This window comes from Triplophysa rosa, linkage group LG10 (genome assembly GCF_024868665.1).
Source record: "Triplophysa rosa linkage group LG10, Trosa_1v2, whole genome shotgun sequence".
NCBI lineage: Eukaryota > Metazoa > Chordata > Actinopteri > Cypriniformes > Nemacheilidae > Triplophysa > Triplophysa rosa.
Window position 1 is genome coordinate 23,649,801 of NC_079899.1, and position 21,769 is coordinate 23,671,569.

General features: G+C 39.2%; 2 protein-coding genes across 3 annotated transcripts in view; both read right to left on the reverse strand.

Annotated features, from left to right (window-relative positions):
• mapkbp1 (mitogen-activated protein kinase binding protein 1) overlaps positions 1-19,344 on the reverse strand; it is a 41,041-nt gene extending 21,697 nt beyond the window's left edge. For both annotated transcript variants that reach the window (XM_057343518.1, XM_057343517.1), the window contains exons 1-7: positions 18,880-19,344; positions 15,726-15,817; positions 4,398-4,460; positions 4,135-4,192; positions 2,596-2,766; positions 2,335-2,472; positions 2,049-2,231 (exon numbers count right to left, since the gene is read on the reverse strand). In XM_057343518.1, coding sequence (XP_057199501.1) covers positions 2,049-2,231; positions 2,335-2,472; positions 2,596-2,766; positions 4,135-4,192; positions 4,398-4,460; positions 15,726-15,817; positions 18,880-18,993 — 819 coding nt within the window. In that variant the 5' untranslated portion in view covers positions 18,994-19,344. The remainder of the gene's footprint in view (positions 1-2,048; positions 2,232-2,334; positions 2,473-2,595; positions 2,767-4,134; positions 4,193-4,397; positions 4,461-15,725; positions 15,818-18,879) is intronic.
• A 1,325-nt stretch (positions 19,345-20,669) lies between these two features.
• On the reverse strand, positions 20,670-21,743 carry LOC130559827 (type-1 angiotensin II receptor B). The gene has a single exon (XM_057343106.1). The coding sequence runs from the start codon at positions 21,741-21,743 to the stop codon at positions 20,670-20,672; it is 1,074 nt and encodes a 357-aa protein (XP_057199089.1).
• Between the last annotated feature and the right edge of the window lie 26 nt (positions 21,744-21,769).

Below are 21,769 nucleotides of genomic sequence, written 5' to 3' on the forward strand. Positions count from 1 at the left end.
ACGCACGCACACACACACACACGCACACACAGTTAAGACAGATGTGTTAGAAAAACCACTATGCTACTTTTTGCTCTTTTATTTAACTCCATTTTAGGCCACGATTACACGATAAAAACGGAAAAGTTTTTCATTTGCGTTTTTGAAAAGTTTCACGTACACATGACAGCGTTATCAAAACGGTCTGAATTTACACGGGTCCAGGAAAAGGGTCAAAAACGCTGTCGTATGCACGCCAGACCAGTGGATGGCGATGTTGTTGTGAAAAGAAACAGGATGTGCCTTGGCACATACACGGTGACGGTACACGATCCGGGATGCCTGCACGATCCGTCCGCGCATGCACATAATGACGTAGTAGAAAACGCACATGCGCAAATGATAATTCTGTTTTGCGACAATTTACGACACTGCATGATCTGTTCCACGATTGCGCACCTTTGTACCGCGACTTTCACTACTGTCCACCTCTGGTCTCATGTGTCACTTGTGTGTGCAATCTATGCGTTCTTTCAAGTCATTTCCATTGTCAGTTTGAAATACTCTGTAACGTTTCCACAGACTTGTTTGTAGTTCTTTCTTCATGTAAGTGCAGATAGTCTAGGCAGAAATGCATATTATGTTCCTTATTGTCTTCTGTAAACACCATTGAAGGGATAACTTTCCTCATTTAGATTATATAGATAGATATATTAGCCTATATAGACCCATACTAATACAAAATTACTAAAGCTAACTAATATTAGCAGCTTTTAATAAAAACATGACACAAACCGACTTTGACAATACTACGGACCTCACATCGAAACACAGCAAGTTATGTAGGCCTAATGCCAGACAGCAATGAATCGCAAAGGGGAGATGAAGGAAACTGAAGGTTTGCAGTAACAGAAAGACTCAGACTTTATTCCACATGTAACCAAAATCGTGTATGTTCATACAACTTATACAACCTTTATTATTTTGGATTAGCAACCACGTAAACACATCGTAATGCATAGCGTAAGATACATAAAACATCAAAATAGACCCGCCGTGAACTGTTAAATGAAAAACACAATGTAGCCTACAAAAATATGCAGCCCGTTGTGCCGCCAGGCCGTCAAGTGTTTCATCTCATAATACCAATAGAGTAGGGAAACCGTGATCCGTGGGCGTGGCTTGTTGGTTTTGACTAAATCCTTGGTGTTTCAAGTCTTACGAAACCTTTACCCTAACCTTACTCTAACCATCTAAACTACATATGATTGTTAAAATCGCTAAAAAAAAACACTGTTGCGTGATGACGTCAGACTCGAAACACCAAGGATTTAGTGAGAGCCCACATTACACAGTTATAAGCCAAAACTGCTTTTTAATACCGTAGGTCGACGTATATGTGTGTTTAAATTATGGCTAATGTCAATCGTGTGTCTCCGGTAGTCTTATTGGTGCAGCAAATCCACATTTTGCTGGAGAAACGTTAATACATAGTAGAGCAGCGAGAGCTCACAGTACGGGAAGCAGCCATATTGTTTTGGCTATTCTCGCCCGACTGAGCGCGTAATACGCATGCGCGTGACATCAACGTTTTCAGAAAGTTCCGTCTTGCAGTTTACATAGAAACGAAAAGTTGCACTTTGAGACCCGTTTTCAAAAGTTTGCGTTTTCAGTCCCCCAAAACGCTGTTTCCGTCTAAACGAACGGCTAAAAAGCATAAAAAGTTTTCCATTTTTAGTTGAAAACTAAACAGCATCTTATTTTGCACTTTATTTATTTATAATATCACTTGCCAAAGCTGTTATTTTAAATGAATCCAGAATTACTTAATTGTTCAGGTTCATCATATGAAGCTAAGGTGACACAGGTGTAAAGTTTTTACCACGTCAATAAAAAAGACATTGATCTAAAATGGAAAAATAGACTAATAAGACAGAAGTTTGATTATAAAAGAGAAGTAAACTTTCAGAGTACTGTTCAAACTTCAAATTTTGTACAGTCAAATGGACATCTGACATCATGCATAATTCTGACTGCAAAACGGGCCAATCAGCATCCTCGTCACTCACCCTGAGCTCCACCCACTTGTCCAGCATTCTTTTGTCACTGAACACACAGAGCAGCCCAGAGGAAGTGATGCAAAATGTGCTGCTCGCTTTCCAGCCCTTTCCACAGGCCACATCGCTGAAGAAATTATTCCGCAGTTCTCCCAGAAGACCAGATCGACCCAGTAACGGCACAGTGGCACTCACCTAAGTGAGAGAAAAAGAGGGAGTCATTTCTATTTCTAAATGCTAGTTATATTTGATCAAGATAAGAAAGTTGGGTGCAGATCACCAAGTCTTTGCCATGTACCTTCGACGACTTGGTGTGGTCCAGGTACCAAAACTTCACATGTCTGTTTCCTGCCGTGACGAAGTACGAGCTGTCATCTGAGAAAGACACGGCCGACACTTTACTAGAGACCTTGTTGGCAGCAACCACCACGTTTTTCTGGAAGGACAAAAAGAACACATTTAAACCCGGTGAAAATCAACTACTTGTATATAAAAATCAAAGAAATGAAAGCCGTTGTGTAAAGTGTTTTTTGACTGTGATCCGTATATTGCTAGTCACCTTCCAGGCCCAGACGTTGACGATCATGTCATGCTGGTAACCCACACTGACAATGTATTTGCTGTTGGGGGAGAAAGCGACGCACGCCACGCCGTACTTATGTTCCTGCAGCTCGGCCACCTGCGTCCTCTCCGCCACATCCCAGACACGCACCGCCGGCATATGACCACTCTAAATACAGAGAAAGAGCAGAGAGAGATGAAGCATGGTGAGACATTCAAGAATCGCTAATAACTTTCCCATGCATGTGTGAATAACACATTGATGTTAGCCGACACATCAAGACAAGTTGATTCATACCCATGTTATGCAACTTCAATCACGATTTACAGTACAGCAATTCTGACAATAGCTTTCTTACGTATGCACAAGCTGCTCTCTAATACACTAAAATCCATGTTTGTTATGGGAAAAAGTAGCACAAATATTTTAAAAAAAAAAATCTCCACAGAAGAAACAAAATGAGTCCTAGTTTCTGTGTGAACGACACCTTATCTGCATTCATAGCTGCAGGGGTTTGACTCTGTGAATCTACGTGTCAAAGGTCAAAACGCAGCAAAAAGCCACATGCAGATTCCAGACCGTTTCTGTCTGTTTCTTCAGGCTTTTTCTTCCTCCCGACATGCTTTTTCTCGCCCTTTCTTGGCTCGCTCGCTTTCTTGCACCTCTTTATGACAGTAAACACTGTCTGTGAGCGGACTGGCACGATGCCCCCTGTTGCCATGGCAGCCGGTAAGCACAGAGCCACATCACTTTCACATGCTGGAGTAAGACGCTCCTCCCGAACAGAACAGATTACTTTTGTACACACACAGATGCACAACCACATACACAGTCAAACCCACAAATCACCCGTCCGGATGATACATTGGATTAGAGAAGCAAACACAGGATCTGTGCTCATGTTCAGCCTTGCAAATAAAGTCCAAACAGCTCTTAACATTGTGCTAAGTGGATAAACAGCACTAGTGTTTCCATTCATAACTGTTTCCATTTATTAGCTGCAAGCCACTTGTGTGCTTTAAAGGAGACGTGAAATCAAAACTGACCAAAATAGGACTAGCATCACTATAACTATTGCTTATCCTTAAGCTGCAAACTGTAACTATTATTGGGGACGTAAAAAACTAAAATAATTTTTTGAGCAAGTACATTAAAACATAAAAGATGCATATAATAATTGTATCAACCTCATGACATGGTGTTTCAACATGCTTGATCGGATTTTCAGGATTTGCCGTCAAAGCAATAAATCCATTCAAACCAAATGTTAGTGCTGATGTATGAATTGCAGGAAGGAAAGCAAGAATCATCACATTTGGCTGTGCTTGACTCCACTGTGACAAAAGAAACATTACACTGAGTGTTAGTCGCTGTCCGCAGGGACTGCAGCACACTGTACACTTCATTGCCCTAAAGTTAGAGACCTATCCAAGTGTGAGATACAGCCCCAAAGCTCTTGACTTATACTCGCATAACCACATAATGTAATTTTTGACTAACTGTGACCGCAAAGATGTTTTAATCGTGAGCACTCACCTCACCCGTGACCACATATTTGCCGTCAGGAGAGAAAGAGACGGTGGTGATGGCTTTCCTGAAAGCAGACAGAAGTGTTAAAGTGTTCATATCCGCCCGGTTCAAGTGATTTCCTGTTCGTCTCGTTATTGCTCATCAACAACTGACCCACATATTATATCATCGTAATATCACAGATATGTAAATGGTGATGAGTCACATTTTAAACATGAAAATACATCCTCATGAACTTCCTTAACTAAGCAATGCTTGTATGGTCTCACCTGGAGCTGTTGAGAATGTGATGTTGTTTGTTTTTTCTAGGATTCAGCAGCACCACCACACACCTGTGAAACAACAAAAACAACTTTATTCTTTTCACAGAAACTTTTTCTTTGAAAACAATTAAAGGGATAGTTCACCCAAATTTCATTATTATCTCGAAAAATAATTTATTCACCCTCATGTCATTCAAAACCTGCATATGACTCTTTCTTCTGTGGAACACAACATATATTTTGAGAAATGTCTCAGTGGTTTTGTGTTCATACAATGAAAGTCAATGGGATTCAGCGTTATCAACGTTTTTCAAAATATCTTCTTTTGTGTTCTGCAGAAGAAAGAAAATCATACAGGTTTGGAATGAGGGTGAGTAAATAATGGGGAAAAAAATCATTTTTGAATAAACTATCCCTTTAAGTACATTTTACTATGGTGTCTTTCTGTTAGCACAGATCTTGTATTGTATCCCCTTACAAAAAAATATGTTTATTTAAGTGTGCTATTAGTTTTAAATATATAAATTCAAAAAAATATAATTCAACTTTACCCAAGTATACTAAGTATACTTGTTTTTTATCAGGGTCATGGAACACAGTTTCACCAAATCCTAGGGTTACCTTAAGGTTAAGTACCTTGGTGAATAGTTATAATTTATGGTATTACCATCTGCTACCATCACCGTACCATGGTACCACCACATAATTTTGAGTGCTGATGGTTAGTATGCTTTGTGTTTTGTGCCTTTCATCTCCCAAATACAGGAAACAAACTTAAATCTTTTTCAGACTCAAAGAGCAAATAGAAGCCTTTTAAACATGTTTAAATGGAAGTACAGTGAATTGGCTATTATAAAGATTGTTTGAGACAATGTCGGGTGTGGAAACGTCCTGCAGGCCAGCCGAAGAAAAGGAAGGCAGCTAGACAAACATACAGTGGAAATACGTCAATGATTTTCGCAGGACCATTTTTCTTTTAAAGATAACATGTCCATCAACAACATCTGCGCCAGCGCTTATCAGCTCACAGGGATAAAAAGAGACCCCATGTAAAAACTGTTACGGCACAAATGTGCCAATACTAAAGGAAAAACGCTGATATAGAAACAGTCTACTATGCATTTCTACCACCCAAAGGAGATGAGTCAAACTCCAACCCTTTTGAGAACGAATACAGCACAACAACGCATATGTCCATGTTGTGTGTTTGTGGCTTGAGTTGGTCATTTCATTCATTCATTTCAGTTCTTTTTCAAATATCACACAAAGAGAAGAGAGAAAAATGAAGCAGTCAGTGAGACAGCTGATGCATGAGAAGCAGACAGGACCTTCATTGTTGGGAAGTAATACCATTAATGGATTTCCTGCACTATATTTAAGCTGAGCTCCTGATGGGATTGACAGGACTTGGATCAATGACTATACAAGAGCACTGTAAGAATGTCTATAGCTCATCCCATTACAAACATAAGCTGATATGATAATCAGTGCACACTCAGCAAAAAAAAAACATGTGACGTTGCGTTTACACGTGGCTGCCCACAAATCACAAGTCAATGCAATGCTGGCTAGCTCGGATCTGACTGTTTCCGAGATTTGTGTCTTTGAAACTTATGCTGCGTCCCAATTTCCCAATTCGCATACTATCCGTCGTAAATAGTATTCGAAAATACAATTAGTATGTCCCAATTCGTAGTATGTTGAAAAAAGTATTCCAAAGATTCCCGGATGGTCTACTACTTCCGGTAGAAATTCAAAGTGCAGAATGATGCACACTCTAACGGCTAATATTACCCACAACTCACCGCGAGTAGGCGGAGTTAAGTATGCGTCACTAAATTAATAAATATAAGCAGAGAGTTAACATTACATACGAAACAATGAATGAATAAATACTTAAATGGAAAGAGGAGCAGTATTTTGATGTGTGTGACAGTTAATGGCCACAATGTCTAGGCAACAACGGCCACTTCCGTTTCCTGTTAGTATGTCCCAGTGTGTGCATACTTTTCCATAACAAAAACAGTACAGTACATACTTTTAGTGCATAGTATAAGTAGGCGAATTGGGACGCAGCATTATATTTCTTCTTTCAGACACTTTTTGTGACGAGTATATTCAGAGTTAAATCTGTAAAATAATTGGCAGTTTTGAACGGACGAAGATTCGGAACACATTGTTCACCAATGAGCTTTAAAAGAGCATCAATCTTGTGACGTCGAGCATCTTTCTGAACTCTTTTCCACGGAGTAAGCAGGATATTTTTTCTCATTAAATGCGCCTTGATAAACAAGGTTACATTAGGTGGAGTCAGCTCGTCTACACAAATAAGAGAACATCTCATTTCTTCGGCTTACACGCTGGGTCGCTGAATTATGCCTACAGTAACAAGGTCTGAGACGTGATTCGATGTTTTCGAAGGCACAGAACAATTTATTTTGTTTTACAGAGAACGGATGAAAAACTCTAAAAATAATTAATCGCTTTTGCTATGGGAAGGTCGGAATGAAACAAGCATTTTTAGACCATTTTTATTCTCAAACTCAAATACTAAACAGCAGAAAATAGCAATGGTCCTAATGATGGATGAACTTTATGTTTACGAACACACATTCTATACAAAAGGGCTCACATTTTACTCACTGTCACTGAACATTAACAAAAACATTTAACACCACCAGAATCGACAAACAAAATGACCACCGTCTATCTTTTGCATTTATGCATTTGGAAGATGTTCTAATCCAAAGCGACTTCCAGTGCATTCAAGCAAAACATTTAATCAGTAAGTGTTTTCCCTGAGAATCGAACCCATGACCTTTGCACTGCTAACGCAATGATTTATCAATTGAACTACAGGAACACAAATTTAAAGGATTATTTTTTACTTATCCTCAAGATCTCCTCCAATAAGACAGTTCTCTCTGTACGGTAGAAACATTTCTGCGTTGGGAGAATCTGAACAAGGATAATAAATTTGTTTCTCCCTGGGGGGCAGAGCTGGAAGAGAAATGAGGGCAGAACGGCCAAGCCCTAAGAGATCTACTTCGAGTGTAGTCTTGCGTAGCCAGACCTTCATATTGAAGGTCTAGAACTTATCGCCTCTTTCTGTGGCCAAGGCCCACCCAAGAGGCCATATGACTGACAGGTAAAGCAACTAATCGAGTTTCGTTTTGTGCTGCATCATGTTTAAAGGCGTGAAAACGTCCCTGCAGTAACTGACCGGTGTACATTCACGAACGTGTCAAAAGTTAACCACAACAAAATGATTATAAGTTTATGCCGTGAACCTCGCATACTTTTAAGAATTAAGCATTTAGTCGATCGTGATGAATTCTTATAGCAACCGATGTAAACACGACAGCTTACTTCTTAGTTCAGACGGCTTCGTGTTGTTTCCAGTCGGACCGTTAAAGAACGCGACATGCACGTTTTCCGGAAATCCTGTGAAATTCAACCAATCAGATGACGACTTCGAACATGCTGAAGTGTTTCCAGAAAAGTGTGCCTTATGCATCAGACGTATAGCCAACGGTCCGTGGGCTGAGACAAACAGGAGTGTGACTAAAGATCGACCGAACCAAACAGATCTCATCCCCTATTTACTGCCATAGTAAGGAAAATAAAAACTATGGGAGTCAATGGGGAATGAGATCTGTTTGGTTGCTGACATTCTTCCAAATATATTCCTTTGTGTTCAGCAGAACAAAGAAATGTATCTGAGGTTAAGTAAATAATGACAGATTTTTTTATTTTTGGGTGAACTATCCCTTTAACTCTCACTATTGGCTAAACGCTGTAATGATGTTGTGGAGATTCTAAGCTTTACATAGACACCAAACTTGAGTGTGTAACTCCTAAAGAGCGGGCAGCAGCGAGCGATGTTTGTAAGCATTTTGTCGGCCATTTTTGTTCACGATTTTGCTGCATGCACTCACGAAAATGAAGTTTTGATATATTTACGTTAGGAAATTTACAAAATATCTTCATGGAACATGATCTTTACGTAATATCCTAATGATTTTTGGCATAAAAGAAAAATCGTTCATTTTGACCCATACAATGTATTGTTGGCTACTGCAACAAATAAACCCGTGCGACTTGTTTTGTGGTCCAGGGTCACATATGGTTGTATATCTGTTAAACAGACATGAGAGAACTAAACTATCAGTAACAAAGCATTTCTCAAATTAGCCAAAATATTTAAGAAACAAATGCAGAAGGAGCGTGGGATGCACAGACAGCTGTTAGAATTCTGTTGAAATCTGTCGAGCTTTCTGCCGACGTAGACTTCATGTGAACCTACTAATAAGGTAGCATTAGTTGTCAAGGCTTTGACTGGTATTGCATGACTATCATTTAGCATTCGTGCATGTGCATGTCATTATAAAAAAAAGAGAAAAAGGTCAGCAATGAGGACGTTGACATGAACTGTACCAAATGAAACAGTAAAAAGTACAGCAGGTGTTAAGTCCACATGTAAGCTATTGGTTGTTTTCAAACACTCAGCCGGGTCACATGTGCCATGTGGCGGGTAAAAGCCGATCCAGCTCATTATCTCACCTAGCAGGGAATCGAATGAGTCAAGTCAAGCGTACCGGTGCATGGATCAAATAAAGGACTGCAGGCTTCAATGATCAGGCAACCAGCACCCAAATACTGTCCTCCACATCACACTACAAACCAAACTCATAGAAACTTATTCACACTCGGCAGATCAGTTGACGGAGCATTGCATTAGTCACGCGAAGGTAAAGGGTTCGATCCCCAAAGAAAAAATATGGATAAAACAATGTAAAGATTGAACGCACTGTCAGTTGCTTTGGATAAAAAAACATCCTCTAAATTCATAAATGTAAATACATGAAAAAACTAAAACTTTTATATGTTCGGTTTCAACTTTCCAAAAAAAGTTAAGATAGGAACAGAGATGCTTAAAAATAGTTAACAATGTAAACTGCAGTTAATGGTTTGACACATCACTCAAGTAGAGATGAAATGATACCCACAGGTTCCTGTGTTCTCATTAAATACTCGAGTCTGCAAACGGCATCAAGCGTGAAACAGAACAGTGAGAGAATGTCCTTAACAAGCTAAAAGCTGTTGTACAACAGAGGCTATACATTTCTGGATGTTAAACAGCTTGTGCTACGATCTCTCAGGTTTCACGACTGTTGCGAGTGTAGACCGTGTGTTGTCTACGAGTGTGTGTGTGGAAGGGTTTGAGATGGGCCGGATCAAATGTTGTGGCCAGTAAACAGGGGTAGTTGCCGCTTCGCTCCATCTGGTGAGTGGGATAAAACAGAGACAGGTGGTCAGGCTGCTTCTACACACAGAGACCTCCAGGGGTATTGCTTTCCAAGGTTGAGTCCTGCCGTAAGACCGCTATTAGCAGAAGACCCCACTGATCCCCCACTGCTCTCTCCTCGGGCAGATGGTTACCACAACTCCCTAATCCAGAAAGACGGAGCCCAGCAGTGCGCCTTAGGAGAGCTGGAGATGCAGGAGGGTATGATGAAGTGAATGCTCACTTTAGTATGATAAGGGTCTAATAGCAAATTCTGTATAAAAGAAAGCACCACCATGCCTTACGCCTTCAAAGGTGAGCAAATAAAGTCAGCTAACATCCAAAGTCATATCATTTCATTGTCTACTATCGTTTTGATTCAAGAGTGCAATTTTGCGGAAAAGTTTATATACAGTAATAAAGATTGCTGTGGCAAAAAAGTTTTTGACTCAAATGCATAATATTAGCCAAATTATGTGATCATATCAGACAAAATTTCTTCCTTAACTCTTGAATGCATACCTTGTGTCTTAGTGGTTAGAGCATGGCGCTAGCAACGCCAAGGTCATGGGTTTGATCCCAAGGATTGCACATACTCATAAACAAATGTATAGTGTAATGCAATGTAAGTCACTTTGGATAACAACATGTCCAGCGTCTGCCAAATGCATAATTGTAAATGTTTAGGAACATGGGACGCCATGCACTACTCTCCCCCTAATTCATGTTTTAAAGTTAGACCTTCATCCTTGAGCTTTTTATTTATATATAGACTAACTCTGTAAACTGTTAAAAAGAGGTAACTGCCAAATGGATTATTTGTGAACTCTATTTGGAAGCAGTCACTTACAGCAGCTTTACAGTGACGATCATCTGTACACACTGCTAATGGCTCACATTCATTTGAACTGACTCACCTCCCGCAAGTGCTCTTCAAGGGCATTACATTGATGTTTGGATCTCTCTGAGGGAATGTGTTAGCTCTCTGTTTTGTGTGTAATCTTTGTATTCGTGCATGAACGCGTGATCCATATTCACGGAAATCAGAGATGCACTTCCAAGTAGCCATAACAATAACAACATTATGAACAATAAATAACGATTCTGTCATTTATTCACCCTCATGTCATTCAAAACGCTCGTTTATCTCTGGAACAAAAAAGAAGATATTTTGAGAAACGTCTCAAAGGTTTTGTGTCCATACAATGGAAGTCAATGGGGGCCGAGGTTGTTGGGTTTCCAACATTCTTCCAAATATCTTCTTTTGTGAAAGTTATATAGGTTTGAAATGACATAGTTTTCAAATTACGCGAACCGAAAATCAGTATCTTAACATCATCTGAAACACAAGTGAGTTCTACGGAGATGTTCCTATGGGTGCATTTAGATTGCGGCTCTCCACTTTATGCATGGACTGCTAGATGTCATTAGTGTGTGTGTGTGTGGAATACTGCAATGCAGCAAAGAGAAAGACCCCCAAGCACGCATACACACTACAGCAACGCTGTTAAATCATCCTCTCTCTGGGCCATTCTCTCTTTCTGCACCTCTCTGTCCCCTTGTCATCCTTCCTTCCTTTCATCCATCATCTCCATCTCATATCTCTCTTTCCTCACTGAAATCATACATTCAGCTCTACTGACCCACTTACTGCAGCACAGAGAGACAGGCAGACTGACACACATTTTCATGCATATTTGATTAACCCAGAGGGCTGCTTATTCATAACACTCATAACTATTCTACTGTGAATTACAGAAGAACTCATTCATCATTCAAACCCTCAGTACAGTTAACTGGCGTGGCTGCAAGGAGAAAAGGAGAGATTAGTGAAGTACTCTGGAGACATGTAAAGTTATTATGAACAACTTTGGATATTTACAAAAAAATTGAGGTTCGGTAAATGTGTTAGGATTGCTTTAATGACCTTGACTGGGAATTATGGGAATGAGCAATTATTATTTGGCGAATCAGGAAGACACAGTACAGAAAGCTACTGGGATTCTTAAACTTGCACAATGTGACCCACAAAAACCAATAAATGTCAAAACACGAGAATGTGTCAGTCGACTTTAAGAACCGGCATCAGGTTTTTCCTGTATTTCCTGAAGCCTGTGTCTTTAAACAAGCTAAAATAAACTGTCCAGCCCTCACAATGATACTTAAACAATATGGCACAACACAGCCTAATATGGACTTTTACAGTAATTCAGCTCAAGACAAAAACACTGTAAAACGTTGTTCAGAAGAATCATTTCATTGTGTTTAAAAGGCATAACTTTCACAATGGCAGATTCAAGATAATGCAGGACATTTATTTAATTTCAATATACATACACATATATAAATATACATATATATACTGTAAGTACAGTATATGATCTTCGCAAAATGTCAGATGATTTCGATATTGAGGAAGACTTGCACTTTTTTACCCAACCGTACAAACCGAATGTGCATGCGTCAAAGTGCTCTTGTGAACGCGCACCATAGACGGACAAGACAAAGTCGTTATTTTGGTTTGTTTTTCGGATATAAAGCATTCTCGTCGCTTCAAAAAAATTCAATTCAGATCAGTCCAGATGGCATTAATAACACTAGAGTATCACTATTTAGACACTTTTACAAGAAAGCAAGATTTGATTTGGTCTATATCAAAATGCTCTTTGATCTGACATCAGTCCTTAGATGACAAGAGTTGTGGTGGTGTAATGCATTGAAAACTGCTGCTGTCAATTAGCAGACTAGTTAATGTCTGCTTACAGTACTTCCATTAATACAGTATAAGCTCAAAATTAGGCAAAGGTGGTGCCATCCTGATCTTGTATACGGCTCTTCTGTTTTTGCCAAGTGGTTAATGTCCTTAGGGCAACATCATGTTGACCCTGGGACAACATTTAAATCAACCAATCAGATTTCAGAATTAAATTTACAGTTTATCTTAAATTTAATCTTCCAACCAGGATTAGGTGCTTCTAGACCATTGTTTTTCGCTAATCATTTCCATCTGGTTTTAGGAGTAAGTTATGGTTAGGGTTGGGGTTAGGTGTGGGTTTAGGTTTTATTTATAAAAATATGTTGCCCTGAGGACATCAACTACTTGGCACACGTACTACCGTTTTTTTGGCTTAACCAAAGTGACTTTGACATATTAAAAGTTCTAATAAAATTAGATGAAAATGACAATTATTACAGTTATATAAAACTATTAAAAATATTACGTTTTATTCAACCAAACAGAAATGTTTTTTTTATCAAATAAAGATTTTCTATCATTTTCAACTAACTTTTCAGCCCGCAATAGCCAACTCAATTAACCAGTCTTACTAAATGAGCAAAGCTCATTCACATCTTGCATTCTCTGTGGTTCACTTTAAATGATTCAATGATCTCGTTAGTGACCGAAAAGTTCAATAATTTAAATGAATCGGTTCAAATGAGTCATTCGTGTGCGAGTCGTTCTGAACAATGTGCGTTCACACTGACGAACTCGCTGTGTACAGTATACGCTGATTCAACGATCCAACTGCACAGCTGAAGACATTACAATGATGGACGTCATGTTAATTTAAGAAATTTCAAGAAATTAGAGAGGGGTCTAGCTGCAGCCGATGGGGCAAGTGGAGCTCTACTCTAGAACAGGAAATACGTCACCTCCACTCAATAATAAAGAAGGGGCAAAATGGTGTCGCTGAATTTCCTTAAAATATTTTTTTTATATAATCCACCAAAGTACTGAAAACCCTGATATAACACACCCCGGTACCATAGGTGGCGATATACACCTAAACATGTTGGTTGCGACCCGCCATTAAAAGGAAAGAAGAAGAAAGTTTGTTGATCATTATTTACTGTTACTTGCAGTTGATGCGTTTTGTAAATAATATAGTTTGTGTTTTCTACTCAAAACAATTAAAACTTAATTTGTGGAAATTATTAAACATTTTACTGTGGTTGTTTTGAATGTTATTTTGCTTTAAATATAAAATTCCTAAATTATTTGTGTTCACATTTTTCATTTTTATAAAAATTAATTTATTTGATGTTTCATTTATTGTTCACTGCTAACTATTATAATGTTTACTTTCTAAATACAAACCTGGAAGCAATGTCTGGATTTAGTAACATGAAATGTATTTAATAACATTTAAACAACAATTTTGTAGCATTAAAACATTACAAGTATTTATTGACATTAAAACAGCGCTGTTTCATAAATTACTTCGGGTTGAGGTCAGAATTAGGTGACGTATATCCGCTCGGGCTTCGAGTGGAGGTGACGTATTTCCATTTTTGAGTGGAGCTCCACTTGCCCCATCGCCTGCAGCCAGCCCCTATTGATAAATTAAACGTACTTGGATGCAAAACAAACAGCCGTGAAACACAGCTAGCTCTTATTCTGCAACTCTTTTTAGCACTCAGTGTGCTGATAACGAAACAGCGCCTCCACTGTGGCGTTATGCCGCAACTGCAGTTACAAATTACAGTCTGTTAAATGCACGCAACATTTCTTGTGAAGACACCCGACATCATTTTGGCGAGAGTCTGAGGCGGCGCGACATTTGACGGAGGCGGCCGCCTCCAATTTCTCTATGCTGGAAAAACCCTGAGTATAAGTATGCAAGTACGATTCATTTAAACATAGTAACATAAAACTCAACCTAAGATAACCCCATGAAAAGTGACAGACGTTAAACAGCATCTCCTTGTCCTTGTAAAGAACCGGCTCCCGCTAACATCTATTACACGGGCGGGGGGGGGGTTGGGGGGGTTGGGCTGTCTAACTGTGACAGCTGCATATGCCTGCGCTAATTTTCCTGCCTACCGCAAGCCAAGACATCTGCACCAAATGTGCGCTTGGCTCAGTCAAACAGCTGACCGAGCACAGGGTGCAGTTCATCATGGAAGCTGTGATAGGATACGATGAGAACTTTTATTTTCATGTACTAAAGCAATAGACTTCAATACTTCAATGTTACACCGTCTTAAGGTGCAAAGTCACATCTCGTTTACCAGAGGTGTGAAAAACTAGATAATCGCAATACAGGTTTACATATGGTACAACTGGCTGGTGAGTTATGGTGTTACCGGTGACAGAGTTAGAAATGTTCTTCACAAACACATGGAACACTTAAGCTTAACTAGAAAAGCAGATTACAAGCACCATGTGATGAGGAAGGGAAGGTGTTTTTTATGAAGACCTAACAAAGCTATTAGAAGGTAATACCAAAGTATTCCATAATGAGATTTATTCCATGGTATTTACACTGAGTTCAGGGTATTCGGAGTTACAAAAATGGCCAAGAAATATAGCATTACCACTAAAAACTCAAAATGAACAAATGCAGATGTGCTGAGCTATAAATATATATGAGCCATGTGCAAACAGCAAACCCTTTTTTTTTACTTTGGTCACTGCCCTAATTCAAACAAATATCTAAATGCATCCAAATTTCGACTCTGGGGAGAGCATTGAGCACCCACAGGATGTTTTAACAGCCAGATTCAATCTTTAACATGCCAGACCAACCCTCTGGATAACATACAGCTGATATGCAGCATCTGCGTACCTGAAGAATCTTATCCATGGATGAAATATTGTAAGCATAGTAACAACAAATATCCATGGTCTTACTTCAGTAACCATAGTTTAACCATGGTATTTGTAGTAAAACTACTGAATGGCAAGCAATCTGCCAAAAATGTGGTTACGAGTAATCTCATTCCTCCTTCAGATCCAGCTTTTCCTGTTTGTAGATCACACTGAGATCACTCATCTGTTATCTGTTCTCTTTTCCTATCTGTGGTCTCTCTCTCATTTTCTCCCAAGGAAATTTCTTCATCAGTTTAGCATACCATTGACTCAGCGATGCTTTGTCTATAGTCACGCGCTGCAAAGCTAACCATGTAGCCCAATAGAAAGGTTTTCGCAATTGAAATACAATTCGAAGGGAAGAAAAACTGCCTGCAGAGCGAGTACCCCCCTCATCATACTCCCAATGACTCCCAAAGGTTTTGATTTTTTTTCATGTAAAAAATAAACTTACCCGGCCGGGTAGGCCACCAGCCCCGAGTGTGGATCACATGCCAGAGCCCGGTTCCCAGCAGAGGTGATGCCTAAAACTTTATCCAAAGTCACCTGTGGAAGTACACAGAAAAAAAGTGTAGACACGTGTTATGATGGGCACTATAAGACCGTTACAGTTTAATACAAACAACCATTAAAAACAATTCATGTCATGCGATGTGAAATATTAATCACACCACCACCAGTCAAAACACATTTGTCAATGTGGACACAAGACTGTGTACTAGAGCAAATAAGACCAAATTTTACAAATGAAAGAACGTGTTTTTTCCTGTTAGATGTGCCTCTTTTGAATCGTTTTCAGTTGGCAGGGAGCGTTTTGCCAGACGCCTCGCGTTTTTGCCGCCTGCGGGGCCGATCTGACAGAACAAGTTTTTCCGCTGTTATGCTGGGTTCACACCAAACGCGAATTAAGCGATTTGCTCGATTAAATTACATACAAAGTCAAAGCAAAGACACAAATAGACGCCAAAAAAAATACGCTGCATGAAACATGAAAAAGGCGTTCTAAGTGATCGGCCACTTAAAGAATTTTAAATGCAGAAAATGAAAAATTCTGCTCAAAAAAGTGAAACATTTAGAGAAAACAATGCTGGTTTAAGCTAAATTGTATTCACATATATTGTGTAACTGTTTGTTTAATTCTTTAGTCTGACAAAGTTGATAAATTATGAGATAATCCAACAAACATCATGTCTCTTTGGCTTATACATGATGAGCAACTCAGTTTTGTAAATTACATCACCTAATTTCCCAATTTAAAACATTGTTTAAGACTTTATTTAAAGGACGTGAGAGAGACACTTCAAATGGCCAAAGAACAGAAGGTCTTCTTACATGGAAATTATGAGTTCGAAATTTTCCATAAGCTTTTGCTGGGGCTGAACTACAGTGACATAAAGCAGGTCGAGTCACACACACAAACTCAACCATAAAACACAGAATAAGACAGCAAACATTAGCACTGGCTAAATGGAGTCAATAGCTTAAAGTTCAAATCTCTGCTGGTCACATTTTCCAAAACACTCTCATTGTTTTAATCCTGAGTAACAGTAATGAATAATGTATTTGGCCATTTTGAAAACAGACAATATTATGCATCGTTTTTATAATTACTGCCTTAAAGGAGTAAGATGAACACATAATGCCTGTAATGCTGGCTTACATCATGAATAATGACATCAATCTATAAACAAATAACATGCGCACATGCATGTTTGCATGACAGCAAATAAACCGGCTTACTGAACATCTGAATCTGTCTGCTCAATATCTGCAGCCTTTTTCAACCCATTAAAACGCCACAATCTCTCTGCTCATGTCTTCAAAGCAAGCATGGCCACATCCAAGCTGAGATGACTCTTTCACATCAATTACAAGCACTTTAAATACAGCCCAACACGGAACTGAGAAGAACAACATCTGGTTTGTCAAATGATCTTTCAACCCTGATATATCAGTTCCTCACTGTATGTGTTTATTATGCCCTGTCACAATAGAAAAACTCAGACCATTCTTGAGTCATATTTTATATTTATTTACTATCCAGCTAGCATTTAAGTTGAACATATCCTCAATCTATTAACACTATTCAGGCCTAAGATACTGATTTAGGCAAGGAAAACTATAATAGTGGCAACTGGCGAAATTGTATTGGTCCGCAAATGTTTTGACAGACACCCATATACAGTATCCACTGTCTATAAAGCCTTAAAGTGGTAAAACACCAGAAAAAGAGACGCATTTCAAATGCAGGCATCAGCATCTCTGATGGGAATTTCTGAGCTAAAGGCCATTTTTGCACTTTTCCAGAAACTTTTTCCAACCCCTGCATGGAGATTTCCCTGAGGAACGCGAAGACCTTGAGCTCGAAATCAATGGACCCAGAGGGATGACTTTGATTTTGATGCTACATAGCATGTGAACCTCGGGAAACAGCACACATATTGACTTTCAGAAAGCTCGGATCCCTTTTCTGACGGTGCACACGAGATTCCTCAACTGCTTAGGGCCAGAGAAAGATAGAGGGAGATCTGATCTTTTTCTGTACAAAACAAAGGATCCTTTGTTGTTGTCTGCGTTTTTTCAGAGCGCTTAAATGGTAATACATATTTGACATTGTTTCAAGAGCAGCGATCATTAGATGATTGATTCTGCTCCTATAAATGCATGAAAAGGTTACTTCCGTGTCATGCATTTAGCTTTTTATTATTATGGAGTTGTGCAATCATTCTGTACCTCTACCAAACCAACAAAGTTAAAAAAAAAACATTAGATGTCCTCATTTTCTAAAAACATATGCTTGCTATTGCATATCTTTTCTGTTTATAACACAAACAGTTCAGGGTGATTTACAGGTGTCGTACCTATATGCTTAGGAACTGTAAGTATTTTATGGCAAACATCATATGAAGCTGAATGTTCAGCGTGATTCAAGCATTCAGACTTCAGTGTTGCAAAAAGTCACAGATACTTTATGAGAGTGGAAGGGAAGTACAGTCACGAAAGGGTTTGCGGCAGTAAACAGGCGATCACAGTGGAATGCAATAGTCAGAGCTGACTACACGAATACAATAATAGATACAGTCACAATAACAACACCAAAGAAACGTTTTCCCATCAAGCAATGAGATTTACAGCACAACTATGAGTTGACACACATATTTTTCTTGCCTTAACTCAACTTAAAGAAGACACAGTTACGTAAGACATACATTAATACAAATTGTCTTGTTTAAAACGAGGAGACATGTGCTTGTTTTCCTGCACAATGTATGAGGTGACCAAACTGAGGTTTCTGCATCATACTTGTACAAATCTACACAGTTTTTTGCCTGGATGCCTTCTTCCATGTTTTACAATTATTTGTGTCATCGTGTGGCAAAAAATAGGTCAGTGCATTTAACAGCCGTCATGCTGTTACAGGGACAGAGTTTACAGTATATAAGCATGTTCAGATCTTGCATAAGAAAACCCTGTAAAGAATGTGACACATTACTATCAATTCGACGCCGTCTTGCAATAACCTGCAGAATTTCACAGAGATACATGACGTGATATATTCACATTCAATTCATCGTTTGTTTAGCGTTATATACACTCATGTACTGTACCTTACTGCTGAGATTCTCCTTGTTGTTGCCAGGTTTGCTTCTTCTTAATTTGATGGACGGCTGTCGAAGGAGATTTTTAATCCGACTTTTAATAGTTGTGTTTTCCACTGTCATCTTGCTTTGATGTGCCGATAAATCAACGTTTGCAACAATGTTTTCAACCAGAGACGGCGACAGCAATGAAACCTTTCGCTCGACAATCACAACCGAGTCAAATAAATAAAAGACGTTTAACGTAAACCATCATCTGTTCACGGTCCTTTATGTCATATACTAAACCAATGCACCGGAACCGTCATCGCGGAGCTTTAAATCCGTAGTCCCGCCGTCCGCTGTAACCGTGGCATTCGCGCTCCACGCTAACGTGCGTTTGTTAAAATGGACCATTTTTAGTCAGCAGTTTGACGGCGAGCCGGTCCCGCAGCTCAGCGAAACACCTCCTTCACCGGTACCGTGTGTATTTACGAATACCACTACGTTGAAGACAGGCCTTATGAATATTAATTAACTAATACGACGTGGGTCATGGTAAATTTTCTTATTGGCTGAACGGAAGACGATGGGAGGCGGGCGCTAGACCGCTAGCCAATTAACGACATCTGTTTTATAATTAATATTAATGAGATTACGCGAGAGAGCGCTCCAGGAGAACGTCAAGACGCTCGAGTTAATATTAAAAACGTAGCCTTATCCATAGTACACGCACGTTAGACAGATTGTAAAGAACATATGGGAGGGCTTGAGATACTGCGGTGTTTCTCTAAGGTCACTATGCTAAATTAAATAACAAAGGGAAGAAAACGTAGAGCTTTTATAACATCACGAATCCAACTCTCCAGTTCAGACAGATCGACAAAGATATATTTTTTGCAGGACAGTTAAAGGAAAGACCCCTGCAAGGCCTGGGGTCATTAATGTTGGGTTCACGGGTATTTATGACTGGCGTACTAAGTTTTATTATGGCAAATTTACCTTATTGTGCTATTCAGATTGAAAACAGCAGTAACTGAATAATAAAAGCAAGTGTCTCAAGATAAATGGATTTATCACTTCACCTCTAACCCCTTTGTTCCTTGAAAATGTACGATTGTTCACTCCTAAAACAATTGGTTAGTTTACATTTATTACTTTGGGTTGATTTATTGGTACACGCTGCTGTTTCATGATTAAATTCTGCCATCTAGTGATTCTACAAAGAATCTTTGCAGCCTATATTAAATGCGACTAATGGCAAGCTCACACTACGTGACTTTAAAAAAAACAAAAAATATATCGATTAGTGATTTAGTTTTAGTTTATTCTTATTTTGATGCTTTTGTCCTATTGGTGGAGTGCTCCGGTTAAGAAACAAAAGAAAAAAATACATTTAAAAACAAATCTTGTACATTTCTAAGTTAAATCAAATTGACTTTATAAGTGAATTTAATTTAAATTATTTTAAACTAACTTAAAAGTATAGTTTTATTTTATATAAAGATAAAGAAATGTAAAAACATATGTCGCCATAACTTATCCTTTTTACAGTGTATGCAGTGTAAGACATGCTAGGATGTAAAATGTTTTGTATTAACAGAAAGAAATGGAAAAGAACACACTTTACATTCACATTAAAACAAAATCTACAAGATAAAACACACAAACAGTCACAAGACTATTTTAATACAGCACACAAAAATTGAAAATACCGATGTAAGAACATAAAGACGTTGAATGCATCAATTCACACTTGTGCAAATAACAAAACAGATATTTGTGGATGCCCACTATATATATATATATATATATACTTACTATTTTGCTTGTTTACCATTGTGTTTTTGAATCACATTGACTGACTCTTGTTTTTCACCCAGCTTTAATAACTTACAGCAGTTTGTCAACAGTACTTTTGGAAGCAGCTCTGCATGTCTCTGCTGCATGTAGAAAATGAAGGGATCCAAACAGGCATTCAGAGAAAACACTATTTGCGAGACTTCGGAGAGCAGGTTGACCACCCATGCAACCCAGCAAGTATTGTTGCAGTTATCCAAAATGTAGAAAATGATAAAGGCGACGATGTAAAGCAGCTGTCCCGGCACCCAACACACCAAGAAATTGGCAATGAACAAGGCTATCAGCCAGATGGTCTTATCCCGGCATTGCATGTTTCCCAGACCCCACTGCTGACGTAACTGCTTCATCAGGCCAATGATCTTCACGTAGGATGGAATGATGATAAGCAGAGGGACAGAAACCTGAATGGAGTAGTAGGACAGAAGATCGTAGGTGGCTTCCGTGGTTCTGAACTTAGAAATCAGCACAGCTCCGCACACATGAAGGCCATCGTTCCTCACTAAGTATAAAATGTTGAGATATCTGAAATAGGTGAGTAGGCCGACGATAGCCCAGAGCAGAAGCGAAACCAGCATGATGTTCCTCGGCGTGCGTATAATTCTGGACTTCAGAGGAGAGACAATGGCAAGGAAACGGTCAGTGCTGATGGCACAGATGAACATGGTGCTAGACGTCAAACCGGCGAAGTATAGGATTTTCACTGCGATGCACAGTGAACGGCCCATTTTCCAGTGGTAGTCAGAGTTGATGTAGACGGCCCAGGGTCCCATAGAGGCCAGGTAGACCAGGTCACACAGAGCTAGGTTCAGGACACCAATGGATCCGATACTCAAAGGATGGGATGGTCGCAGGCAAGTCCACAGGCTCCAGAGATTACCGACTATTCCAAGGGAGGACAGTATGTAAAAGACATTTGGTATGAGGTTTATGGCATACTTGCGATTGAAGGGACAGTCCATGTATGGGACCAAAGGAAACGCGAGATCATGGTAAGAAGTGCAGTTCTGTGCACTGGTGTTGACCGCAGACATTTCTTACAGAGGTCTGTGTTATTTTG